This window comes from Grammomys surdaster, unplaced genomic scaffold (genome assembly GCF_004785775.1).
Source record: "Grammomys surdaster isolate TR1022 unplaced genomic scaffold, NIH_TR_1.0 191, whole genome shotgun sequence".
NCBI lineage: Eukaryota > Metazoa > Chordata > Mammalia > Rodentia > Muridae > Grammomys > Grammomys surdaster.
Window position 1 is genome coordinate 9099602 of NW_021604636.1, and position 14300 is coordinate 9113901.

A 14300-nucleotide genomic window follows, 5' to 3' on the forward strand; every position below is an offset into this window, starting at 1 on the left:
GTATGATCAGCTACTGTCTGTCTCCTTCCCCATCTTTCTTCTCTTTCAGCTGTGGCTTCTTCAGCTTCCTACAGTCAACATTAAGATTCTAGAAACTTTTCCCTTATTGATTTTGGCAGTTTCTTAAGCAATGCCCAGTGCTATCTTTTGCTTCTCATGTTTGCCAAAAAGTATTGTTAACAATCCTGGCTCTGAACTAAGGTGGCAAAGACAAAATGGCTTTATGGGAGAGTTTGACACAATTCTGTAGGAACTGCCAGCATTAATGTAGACTGTTGAGTACTGTTGCAATACTGCAGTTATTAATAAGTGACTCATTGCTTTTTTAAAATGATTTTCAAATTTTGTTTTTGTGTATGAGTGTTTTGCGGGTGTACACATGCATGCATGCATGTGTGTGTATGTGTGTGTTTGTGTGTGTGTATACATAATGTCTATAACTGGTGCCCCTCCATGGCAGAAGAGGGCATCAGCTCACTTCCCAGGAATTGAGTTATAGATGGTTGTTAGTCACCATGGGGTGCTAGAGTTTTGATCTGTGTCTTCCACAAGAACAATAAGTAGTCTTCATTGTTAAGCCATCTCTCCAGCCCCAAATCTTATTGTATTTTGACAACTAAATGGTGGCAGGAAAAATTCTTCTAAATATTTCTTTCTCCAAATCCAGATTCAAGAAGTGTACTCTTAAAATAAGTTCATTTTTGAGGTTCTATTTTAACCATAGATTCAGGCTTAAAGACAGGCTTTTCCAAGTAGAATGGCCCTATTTTTGAGAGGAAGAACCTCAGCTCAGCAACAGCTGTGTGTGTGTGTGTGTGTGTGTGTGTGTGTGTGTGTAGAGAGAGAGAGAGAGAGAGAGAGAGAGAGAGAGAGAGAGAGAGAGAGCTGTGTGTGTATGTGTGTGTGAGCTGTGTGTAGTATACATGCATGTGAAATGTGTATGAATGTTGATTAGTACTGATGCAAACACTTTCAAGAACTAAGAACAAAGACTTCAATGATTGGATTTTTACTTTTAAAAGACTGGATCTGGTAGTTTAAAGTAACTGTCAAAAGAACATTTGGGTTTTCGTATCTTTTATATATAAGTATTCTAGATTCTAAAATATCTAAACAAGAGCAATTCCCTTGCTTGAAAGTCAAAAAATTTAAAATTAAAACTAAAAGAATAAAAATATGAACTAGTGAATAAATATGAATCAATCAATAACTCAGCATAAAACAGAACATAGATACCTTAAGCCAAATAATAATATACTCCACATACTCAACACAAGAAATCAAGACACAATTAGGAATTTATGAGGTGACTTATTAAAAGCTTCATTTGAACTGATGCCTGTCATTGATTTATTGTTTAACAGTAGCATTGGTTTTAAAAACTCATTTTAGAGAAATAGCCTTATAAAGTCAGCATTGTGCCAACTTTTATCTTTGGACTGCAAAGCTCTGTGCTGTACCATCAGGGAGTTTGAACTAAAATTGAATAAAAGTTTCTGCAGAAGCCTAGAACTTCAGCATGAAGACAAAATGATGCTCACGGCTCTTGTTACTGAGGAACCAAAGTGATTCAGTGAAAAGAAGGCTACGTACATTAAATGCTATTAGAATTTAATGGTTGTAGCTATATCATGGCCTAGGACAAGGTATGCTACACTGAGATTTGGTGTAATATTAGATTAGCATGAGAGAGTAAAAATGGCGAGGTCATGTAAGCAGATCACAGAGAGAGACTGAAGAAATCAACTAATAAAATAAACAGGCGTTAGTCAGGAGCATCACGTCTAGAAACATCGTAATGGGAGCTGGGGGTGTGGCTCAGCAGGTAAAGCAGTGACTAGGCAAGCATGAGGATGACAGCTTAGACACCCAGAATCCACCAAGTGCTGGCTGCCTATGATAAGTAGTGAGGAAGCAGAAATGGAATCCCCAGGGCAAGCTGACCAGCTGAGTCAATAAGCTGTGGGTTCTGCAAGAGATGCTGATTCAAGAAACAAGCAGAGAGCAATTGAAGACACCAGGGTCAACCTCAAGCCTACACACACACACACACACACACACACACATCCAAACTCATGTCAATATAGACTCATACTTATATACATATCAACTACAAATATTTTTTACAGTGTTATGAGACTGGCTCCCCAGTGCTGAGTGCATAGAGAGACCATAGAGGTGTCTTGGGAAACACAGCATGTAAACCAGACTAGATATCAACTACCGGGAAGAGAATCGTAGACAGCCCTGAGAACATAATGTGAACGATGCTGGTAGCAGAGGTGATCCTTTGTTTTTGGATAAGACCTTGAGATCGTGTAATATCTTAGAACTATTTCTCTGAAATACGAAAGGAAAAAGCTGTAAAAGGTGGTTTGGAAAAGAGATTCTGACTTTAAGGCTAAAGTAAGAGATGTTGTCCTGGCAACCCTGTCTCTTCTACTCAACGTCAACCTTGTCCTAGCATATCAGTTAATTCAACCTTAAGAAGTTAACTAGAAACTAGTCACTATCTGTGCTGAGGGAAATGAAATAGAAATGAATATTGCAAATCTCAGTTTTTAATCCCTTTTTAATCTGTATTCAATAGAAAGTTATAATATGGAACACACTGTGTTAATCCATAAGAGCAGTGTTGTTTTAAAATATAAACATCTGGAAGCTATTCCTAAAGTTTTGAAATTCAAAGATTATGGTGGTCTTCACATCAGCTAATTATGAGGCCTGGTTCTTATAGCAGCTTATCCACATACACATGCAAGCAAGCACATAACTTTTACTGTATTTTATAATAATTTTCTATAAGATGACTGAAGTTTATTACCTTAAACATTATTACATGCATGAATAAGACATTTCAGATAATTTTGATCAAAGCTGAAGAAAAATAATATCAAAGCTTTAAAACCACTACAACAAAACACCCTTGCTCCAAATCCTGCCTACCTAAAAAATACCACATATTTTATTTGCATTTTCTTCTAAACATATTCATGTGAACACATAATTTGCAAGTGTGAGTAAAAGAAAAGAAAAAAATGATTTATTCTCCTTTAAGGAAAAATAGCACAAAAGGACCAGAAATCCTTTGAGGGTTTCACATATAGGCTTCCTGATATCTAGTGTCTTCATCTGTTTGGGGTTAGGAGCATAGCATAAGCCAGGCATCTTTCCCAGAGACACACACCTATATTTATCCAAGGTGGTTTGTGTGGCAAGAGGGAGGGGACTTGACTATGTGTTCTCTGAGTCATCATCTCAAGCACACGTGTCAGTTTCAGAAACAGCAGCTAGACAATCTCCTGAAAAAGACAGAGTCTTTTTGTAACCTTCCTAGGCTGTAGGACTCTAGTTCCCCAAACGAAATTATAAATTAACCAGCTCTGGAAGGCAAGGGGCCTTTAATAAATCAGCTAGGTGATAGCATTAGTGTTTACTCTTGGCTTCACACACTGATCCTTCTTTTTTTCTACTTAGAGCTGTATCCCGTTTTCCTCGCCCCGCCTGATTCTTCCCCAGGCTGGTAGCAGTCTGCTAGACACCAAGGGCATACTTAAACAAAGCTGCCTAAAAAGAGACTTTTTCCCTGAATCCCTTGTGGAACACTAGCTAGTGCTCCAATACTGTGACATGTAGGATTGCAGGGTATAGCTACTCTAACATTTTAGAACTCTTTTTGGAAGATAATACACAAGAGACAGGAGAGAGAAAGAGAATTTTGAATGTGAATTTTAATCACTTTTCTTCAAAGAACTAGGTCAATCATCTGAGGCATTTATGTAGCTAGGACCTCAGTTTCCATCTCTATGAATATTACTGTGTTCTTCTCAAGGACGCATCCCACTACCCATGGGAGTATGAATGGCACAGTGCCTAGGATAGACAAGCCAATGGTACATGGCTAATAGCTCTGGGTCCGTGTCTAAGAGACTGAACTGTCTTCTTCTTCGACACCTACATCACAATAAATACACTGCTTTTGTTACCACGAGTAAAGGTTTATCGGTACGTGCCTTCTTTCTGAGAATCCTGTCCAAAATCCTACCTCAACTACCTAGATTCAAAAGAAACATTTTCTGAAGAAGCCAAAGAAAGCCATTATTTATGTACTACACATGTTCAAAGTCTCAATCTTGCCATTTGTGGATTCCAGCCTCCGGGCTGGCTTGGCTTAGAGAACTGAACATCAGGTTGTAATCAGAGCTAGAGTATTAATTAATGGGTAGTAGTGAGCACATGGCTACAAGTATCCTCACTTATAAATACAACAAGGACAGTTGGAAACTGAGTTGGAATCATTTTTGAGACTGGGTTGGCCTTGTGATTAGGGAGGTAGGAGTTTCATTGTTTGAAAAACTGAATGCAAGGGTCCGTTCAGAAGCTTTAGAGGTGTAGTACTCTCTAGAGGTGTAATAAGAATTATTAGAAAGACACTAATTGCCCTCATCCAACGAGTCATGTTATAAAACCTGCCCCCCTCCTTACTCAGGCTCATGAAGTACACTTTCATATTTGTAGAATCCTGTAATGCAGAAATTCTGTGAACAGGATCATTGCTAGCATGCTCCTGAAGCTCCGACAGGTGTTTGCTTGTGGGTGATGGACTTTTCCCAACATTACTGCTCCGTGTGGCAGAATGCACAAATGTATATTACTGTCACCAACAAAAGGACTTTTAAGTTTAGAGAACAATCATCCCTTCTCTTGTCCTAGTCATCACTACTCATGGTTATTCTAAGATTTAATTTCGGGGAGACTTAGGAGGCTGCTTATCAGTGTATAGATCAACCTGTCCTAGATACCCTCCTGCCAAACTATAAACAGTGAAAACTTCCGACATGAAAACTTCCACTCTTACTGTTATAACAGAATTATGTTTTACATTTTACTACTTAGCTATAGATTATCAGGAATTGGGTTGCTACCATGAGCAAAGGTTCATCTGTACATGCCTTCTTTTTGAGAACCCTGTGGAAACCCCTGCCCCAACTACCTAGGTTCAAAAGAAACATTTTCTGAAGAAGCCGGAAAAAAAAATCATTGTTCATGTACTACACATGTTCAAATTGACATTTGGATCCCAACTTCCAGGCTGTCTTGGCTTAGGGAACTGAACATCAAGTTGTAATTAGAGCTACATTATTAATCAATGGGTAGTGAACACATGCCATTTAAGCAGATTTTTTACAAAGGGAAGAAAATGAAAGCTAAGGAAGGGAGCTGAGATGTGAACATATAGAGAGTACAGCACATTTCTGATAGCAGAATTTTTCTCTGTGCACAATGTTGACTATTTTGCTACCATCAAATAATTACTGTCAAATTAATTCCCTAGGTGGCCAAAATTCATGCAAAATTGAATTGCAGTCAAGCCCTTCTGTACATGAGCACATTGTTTAGCTGAAGGAAAGAGAAGAGAAATGGGTCTTACCCAGCAGGCCTTGTGTCTTCAATGGCTCTGTCCACTGGAATCAAGTCACTAAGGTAGACATTGAAGTTTCCTTCTTTCCATCTCTGTTCAGCCTCCTTCTTCTTTCCAGGGGGAACAACCACAGGGCGCCCAAACTGACCCGGTGCATTGAGATCCCTTGGAGAAAGGGTCATATCGATTCTTAACACGTGGTGCCTTCCAGGGTTTTCAGAGATATTTGCCCGGCTTTGCTGGTGTCCCACAGTTGGGGCCTTGACAGTCAAGTTGCTTCTTGCTGTATGGAGTCCTGCAGTTATGGTGAGCTTGGATTGAGATACTGTTCTCTTTAGAGCTAATGGAGAGGATGAGGTTGTGCTTTGATTCCTGGGGATATGTTTACCTTGGCTTCCACCCAGAAAGACAGTTTGGGTTTTAGAATTAGATACCTCTTTGGTATCTGTCTTCAGGTCTTCCTCTTTAGTTATAATCACAATATGACTTTCAGAGAAATTAGGTTTCTTCTCTGGCACCACTTTGGCTGCATTATCTTCTGGTAGTCCTCCCAATTGTGTCTCATTTGTAGATTGATTCTTTAAATGACCCATATCAGCAATGAACTTAAGAAGAGGTAGCACTTTGTGGGCTTCATGTTCTAGGTCTTTGCTCTGAGCCTCAGTTTTCTCTATGACTTTGAGTTCCTCAGAATTCAGGATTGTTGGGCTGGCAAAGTGCATCCTCGATTTTGCTACCACCATCTGTGGTTGCTGCCTGACACTGACACTGATGGTCCCATTCAGGACCCTTTCAGATGCTTGCTTTGATGTATCACTGCTGAGATTATAATTCTTTGGGGCCTCTTGTTTCTTATCAAAGGCTTCTGTATATCCTGCTATTTTGTTTAATGGAACTTCTCTTGATGCTGTGAATGTGGTCTTCTCAGACCCTAACACTGTCATCTGCTTGGACATCATGTGCTGGGAGGAGACTTCATGCTTGCTGTCTCTCCCCTGGGTCTTCTGCATGGGAAGCGTCACTGGTAGTGTTTGCTGATGTGCATGATGCCACAAAGGTACAGCCTTCCACTTTCCCAGGAGGACCTGCATTTTCCCTTTCCTCTGAACTTGGTCTATATTCTCTTCAACCTTGAGTACATGGTTCTCAGCCTTTCTAAAGTTCTCCTTGCCCCACACTCCATTCCGAGGCAGCCTCATCCCTCTGATGCTGGTGTAAAGGATCTTCATTTGATCTGGCTCAACTTTGAATCCTGTCTGTTCCCTCCTCATGATATCTTCTTTGAGTATCCCTGTGTTGATCTCACTGAATGAGAGGCGGAGAGCTGCCATGTCAAAGAGCAGCCAGATGACAGAAGCTACAAATATAAATGCCAAGACTCGCCCACTTCCTCGGAAAAACTTTCGGATCTTGTTCATCGTACAAAGGCTTGCCTTACAGCTTGCCCTCTGCTTACCTGGAATGGAGAGAGTTGAGGTAGCAGCAGCAGTAGTAGCAGCAGCAACAGGAGCAAGGCCCCTCTCTTCTGAACCTAGCAGGAAACAGCCGTCCAAGGGGAATAGCTCAGCTCTTACTGACTGCCTGTCACTCTCTGCCTGCGTGGCATTTCACAGCAAAGCATCTGTGCCCACTCCCTGGCCCTAGCTAAACCCTAGTACACACTGGCTCCAGGTGACTCCCAGAGCAGTCAGCTGCAGCTGCAGGATAGTTCACTACATCTTGTCTCGGAGGGTCTATGTCCATCTTCCTTCAAGCCCAAGAACAAGCAAACTTGGGGCTAGGCTGGGGCTGCCAGCAGCAGCTTCTCTCCTCCCAGTTCGCTGCATGCTGTAATTCAACACCATGTCTCAGAAGGAAAACCTTTCAAGCCATTGCCCAACAAACTTCCTTCAGCTTTCACCTTCTGTGCTACGTGAGAGAGTGTGTGTTTTAAGGGCAATTAAACAGAAACTAAGCAAACTAACTTAGGGGACATGTGTTCCTGGTTTGTAACCCCTCCTACCCCACTCGTACTCATTAACCCTGTGGTACCCAGATGCTTGGGCGCTTAGTTGAAACAATTAATTCTTGACCTTAGTGTTTCAGCTCTAAGAGGTTAATGGCTTAAAGAAGCGGGTATCTTTATAGCCCAATTGCCAGAGAGGGGTGTTTAGCTATTGAGGAGGCTTCCACCAACAGGTACAGAAATATTTCTATGTAAGTAGGTCAGCTACTCCTTTTTACATGAGTCCATCTTTTTCTCCCACTCTTAGCCTTAATAGACTGACACAATTTGTCATATTTCTATAAAAAATTCAGGACACTTTGCTATGATCTGAATGTTTGTGACCCCACCAAAGTCAATGTGGAAATCATCAATGGGGTGATATTAGCAAGTAAAGTCTTCGGAATGTGCTGAGGTAAGGGAGAAGCAGTCTTTAATTTTAGACTAGTGTCCTTACAAAAGAGCTCAGGGAACTGTCTTGCCCCTTTCAACATGTGAGGGTCCATCAAGAGGGACTCTTGAAGAAACCAAGCCACAAGGCTTTCTGTGACACCACGTCAGTTCGTTTTGAATGTGTTAGCCTCCCGAACTGTGAGAAATTAATTCATATTGAGTATAGACCACTCAGTCTATGGTAATTTTAAATAGAATCATGAATAGATTAGGACATATTCCCATATCAGTATTTATTAAGTTAATACGTAAGACTACTGTGCCAACCAACTTTGATAGTTAATATTGTCAACCTGATAGGGTCTAGATTATCTAGGAGTTGAGGTATGCATCTGAAGAATTTTCTAGGCTGGGATAACTAAAGTGGGAAGACCCAATTTGAACATGGGTGGTACTATTCTATAATCCAGTGTACAGGAATGCAAAAATCAACAAAAAGAATGCAAACTAAGACCACATTTGGTCTTTTTCTCTGCTTCCTGACTGCAGACGATACATTGACCACAGGATTTTGCACCATAGTGGACTGCATCCTCCAACTGTGAGCCTAAATAAGCCATATTCCTTAAACTCCTTATGTCAGATGACAGCAACAACAAAAACCAATAGAAGAGGACTTCTGAGTGATTTTAAGGTTAAATCCATGAAGAAACTGTTGGCCATTTCCCTGGCTTACTCAGAGTCCAGTCTAAGTCTTGGTTGGGACAGTAGTCTTACTATTAGAACCTGACTGAATGAAACAGGGACTATGAACTGCCTGCAGGCATGCATGCATTAATTTACTTTTTTTCAGTCTTGAGTAAGGATGGAATGTGACCAGCCATCTTGGATTCCAGATAATGGTGCAATTCACTGGAACTTTGAGCCAAGCAAACCCTTTCTCTGTTAAGTTACTTTTGTCAGGGTATTTTATCATAGCAATGGGAAATGAAACTAATAAATTGCTTATCAGAGTAATACCTAATAATAGCTTTGTTTCACAAAACAACTGTCATTGCTAGTTATAAAGACTGGGTACTTGGTCTGAAACCACTGCTCTGGAGTGATTTTCTGAAAAACCCTGAGATGGTATGATGTCCCTTACTCCCGAAAGCCAATAATCTATCTTTTGAGGTAAGCATGGTGTGGAGAAGATTCTGAATTCATTTCTATAGTGATTTAACAAGGTTTGTACTTTTCTCAGAAGAAGATAACAGAGACGTGACATCTTTTTTAGCCCTGACTCTTCTCCTTGTTTGGTACCTGCCTTCCTATTCTGGGTTACAATATCCAAACAACTGATAGTGGTAGAGTTCAGCTGTTTCTTCTGTACATATCTGCCTTTATTTATCTGCCCTTCTTATATAGCCTGGGCCCTAGGTAAGATGATGAATAAAAGCACACAATTGCTAACATTAAGGACATCATAGGTTCTAGTGGACATAGAAAGATAAGCACATTTAGGGTATTAATATACAACAAGTAGTATGAAAAACAACTCTGCCATTTTGTTGTGACATAGTTCGGTAAGTATGGATCTTCTTTAAAGAATCTATTTATAACCTTGAAGACTAAAATGAGAATGTAATTATATCCTCTTGTTATATTGTAGTCCAGAGAAGGAATACTAGTTGAATCGTTAAATATTGATAAATTAACAAATACATAGATGTGACGACAGACTGTTGTGGCTTTAGTGGAAGCACAGCTTTTGAGAAGAGCACTCAGGCTCGGCTTCGTCATGTGAGTGTGTCCCACACTATGTGTCATGCACTTCACTCAGCTCTTTCCTTTGAGTATCACATTCAGTCCTTACAGTAATAGCATGGAAAGATAAAATTAAAATGATTGTTCTGCAGACAGGAAATGAAAATGAAGAGAAGCAAAGTGCCGTACAGCAGGGCTTGGAAGAGTGGGCTCTTGAATACAGCACTGTGTGGTGCTCTGACTCATGTAGTTAAATGTTACAGAGAGCTATTCCTTGGATTCAGTGCTTCTTAAGTTCTTTACAAGAGAAAATTCATGTGTCTGGGCATATAAATTAAAGCAATATACTGGAAAGCAATTTTTTGATATACATATACCACTTATTAAAGACAAAGGCAAATTCACATACTAGCGAGGTTGGTGTACTTATTTTATCTTAAATAATTAAATTTTGGTTGAACACTTCATACTATATACGAAAAAAGCATCTTCAGCATTTTCAGAGCTTATAAGTATTTTGATTTCATAATTATTAGTGTTAGTGTATAGTATAAGTTATTAAAGTGTAGGTGTGCTAGTCATTTTTTATCTACTTGACATAAACTAGAGTCACCATGGGGAGAAAGAACCTCAGTTAAGGTGACTAGTATGATTCTTACAATGAGTGAGACATTTCACTGAGCATTTTGTCTCATTTTTACCATTTTATTGCATTTTATTTTTCATAAACATTTAAATTTATTTTATGTATCAGTGTGTGCAAATATATATAGTTTGCAAAGTTGATATTGAATCTAGGGATAGTCTCACTTGAAGTGACACTATAGTTAGAGTTATTCTAAGTCTAGTAAGAAAAATCAATATTTATAACAAGTTTAATTTTGACTGGTCAAAGTCAAAAAAGAATGGCTTTGTCATGCACCTAAGTGCTTCGGTGGGGACAGCATGAGCTGGTTAAATGTAATTCCACAGTCTCAATATTGCAGGTACTCAGGAACCTGGTAACAGTTTCTGACAATCCTACCAACTGTGCATCTCTTAGTCATTTCTTTCCAGGATATATTTCCTTTTTTTTTCACTTTGGACCAATGATGACTATGAGTGGGTAAAATGTAAGATAAGAAAAGGAAATTTGAAAATTCTGTCTTTGGTAGGAAAAATTATGTCTTTAGTAGGAGGCAGTATACACACTGCTCGATAGATAGCCTTTATATGTGTTCTTGTTTTTAACCTAATTAGTTTATCCATGTTATGAGCTAAAACTTATTATGTTAATGTTGTTTACTGAGGTAACTATAATCAGAAAGCAAAGTTGATCCTGGGAGGTTCAATTATCTGAGTTCTCAAATTTCTGTGCATATTTATTTGGAGTAGATATTAGTGTAATTATAATGATACTTGGGAAGTTTCAGGGAATGTTGTTCCAAGTTTGCATATGGCTTGAAATATGAATTTAGAGATAAAATTTTATTTTAGCTTCTTCTGTCTGATAGGTATAAATGGGCATAATAGCAGAAACACTGTCACCCAAATCTTGTGTGATTTTGTCAAAATATACAATCTTAATAAGAACTATCTACTGAGAACTTACTGAGCATCCAGTTCTAGGCTGATCTCTTGATATTGGGACCCACAGCATTAGATTTTTCCAAGCCGGAACAAAAGTCTCCAGGGTGACTCTGTAACTAAAATAGAGAATGAATCTTTGTTTTACATCCACAGGAGTGTCACAGATTCACCCTTACTGCTAGTCAGTGTGAACATGGCAAATCTAGCTTTATCTCTAGCCTCAAACCTTCAAAGTATGGAACATCTTAGAAGTATTAGTATAAGTTTTTCTGGCTTCCAATCCATGAATGAGAAGGGGCCCTATATGCTCATATGTCTGAATGTTTGGTAACCCCATTGGTGGAACTATTTGGGGAGAATTAAAAGGTGTGGCCTTGAGGGAGAAGATGTATCATTGGGGATGACATTTTTTGTTCCAAAACTCCATGCCAAATGTTCCCACTAGCACTCTGCGCCCTGTGTTTGTGGATCAAATGGAAGCATTCAGCTACTGCTCCAGCACCATGCCTGCCTTCCTGCTGTCATGCTCCGTGCCATGATAGTCATGGACTCTAATATTTAGGAACAGTACGACCCAAATTAAATGACTTCATTTATATGTTGCCGTGGTTATGGTGTCTCTTCTTAGTAATAGAAAAGTAGTTTAGGCAGTATCCAAGTCAGAATTTCAGATAGCTCATTATTTCCTGACTACTAGGAAATATTCATGATGACTAATTTCTGGGTTTGTTTAAAAATGTTAATCCTACTGTTCAACTCTAAGTATAAAGCTATAAATGCGAATATATATTCATATATTTTATAGACATAAATTTATCTATAGATGAATCTCTTAAATTATTTTCTAGCTTTATAAGAAGATTGCCTACCTTTATGATGAGGCTTTGACATAGAATGTGAGATGATGACCTCACTGGTGCTATCTGCCATACCCATCCCTCCCTGCTTACCTTTGTGTGGGTGCTGAGAGCATTGATGGTCTCTCAGAACCATCATACTATGTATCAGTATGCCATAATTGTTCATGCTACAATGCTACAAGTACAATTCGTGCTACAAAATGAGACTTTATACTCTTCAAACATGTTCCTATATTTCTCTGAGCTTCTGGAAATCACCATCTAATTCTCCTTTGTTGAGTTTGTCTTTTAGAGTCCATGTGTGAGATCATGCAGCATTAATCTGATTTTTTTCTACCTTGTTGCACTCAGTATTATGTCTTTCAGATTCCTCCACATTGGTATGAATATTCGGTAAGACTTCTCAGGTTTTGAAATCATAATAATATTACTTTGGAGCATTTTCTTTATTTATTCATAGGATGGTGGATTCTTAGTTTGATTCTAAGTAGAGTTGCAAAAAACCTGAGGATGCAGATTTTTTTGAAAGACTGACTTTTATTTCATTTAAACATATACATCCAGAAATGCAATTGTTGGGTTAAACAGTAATTCTATTTCTTTTTCAGGAATGTACATAAGTGTTTTTTGCAACTAATCTACACTTAACATTTCTACCAACAATGTACATGAATGCCCTTCTCTCCTCATTCTCATAGATATTTACCTTTTATCTTTATAACAACTGCTCTAATATGTATGAGAAAACATTAATTATGGGTTTGCACTGTGCTTTTTATGTTGGTGATACTGAACAATATCTTAGATATCTTTTGGGTAGTTGGAAATCTTCCTTTGAGTTACGTCTCTTGTCTCTTTAGGTCTTTACCTTTGACTCAGTGGGGGATATTTGTGTAATTGTTGTTGAGTAGTTTGAGTATTTTCTTTTAAGTACTCAAAATGGACTTATAAAGGAACCTGTTTGGAAGTAAGTTAAGAGGAGAAGAGATAAAAGGAAGGAATGTTAAGTGTTTGTACCTGATGACTTTTCTTTTATTCATTTTTTCTTCCTTCCTTTCTTTCTTTCTTTCCTTCCATCCTTCCTTCCTTCTTTCTTTTTTTAGAACAGGTAGACCAACTACAAACAATGACAAGTTATAGATGGTGATATCAAATTGGAAGATTTCATTAAACTTAAGTTCTAAGTTGGTATGTATTAATGATTCAAAACATGGTATATTATCTCCTCTCAAAATTTAGGAAAAGTATCTGGAATTACCTAAAACCCAAATGATTCAGTATACATACGAGGGATAGTTTATTAATTAAATCATTTAAAATGAGAAAACCCACTTCTAATCCAGATCGACCTGGGGATATATATCTTCAATTTGGGCCACATCTTCTTGGCAGCCTGTATAACGGACATAGAAGGTCCGTTTCTCTCCTTGCCTGCCTGCTCCCACTCTGACTCTCAGTAGCAAGCATATTCATTCATTAGCACTAGAACACACTTCTTCAGGATTATAGCATATCCTGAAGACCAGCCGAGGCAGACAGCCTTGTGGACTGATGAACTACTGGATTCTTGGACCTTCTGTCTGTAGACAGCCACTATTAGACTACTTGGACCACAGCTATTCTAATAAATGCCTCCATCTCATCTCATCTATCTATCTATCTATCTATCTATCTATCTATCTATCTACACACACACACACACACACACACACACACACACACACACATTCTATAAGTTATGTTCCTCTAAAGAACTATGACATGTGGGCATAGCAGAGTAGTGCATTTTACAAGATAATTTGAGCAGGTAAAAAGAAATCCTCTAGTGTCAATAGCATGGAGATTAGCAGAGTTGTGATTCTTGTACTAACTTTTTGGGGTTCTAGATTATTTAGGCTGAATCTGGCCTGTTAGGCATTTATGTGCTCCAGTTCTCTCTCCTGCTTTCTGAGAGGGAGACACAAACAACTTAGCTCTGGCAGGGTGGTAGAGAACTTCAGAATGAATGATTCCATTTAGATGTGTTGGGGCCCAGTATAAGAGCTCAGATGACACCAACGGCCTCCTGAACAATTTACTTAACAGAGTCTGGTATGCCAAAACATTTGATAATGTTTGCAACCAGCAATTAGGAGAAAGAAATGCTCAGACACTTGTTCATTTTGTTCCTTTCAACATTGAATATACCTTAAGAGATTATTTCATGCTATCTCAACCATAAAATCAATAAAAACAATTATGTACAATATTTATAAGGAAGAAATAATGATATTAATCATTTTGTTATTTATTTATTTATTTATTTATTTATTTATTTATTTTTATA

At 38.5% G+C, this 14300-nt stretch overlaps 1 protein-coding gene across 1 annotated transcript in view; it reads right to left on the reverse strand.

Moving 5' to 3' along the window:
* The window catches only part of Galnt5 (polypeptide N-acetylgalactosaminyltransferase 5), a 37928-nt gene extending 30869 nt beyond the window's left edge, over positions 1–7059 (reverse strand). Inside the window, exon 1 of the mRNA XM_028769299.1 lies at positions 5432–7059. Coding sequence (XP_028625132.1) covers positions 5432–6840 — 1409 coding nt within the window. The 5' untranslated portion in view covers positions 6841–7059. The remainder of the gene's footprint in view (positions 1–5431) is intronic.
* Positions 7060–14300: the final 7241 nt, after the last annotated feature.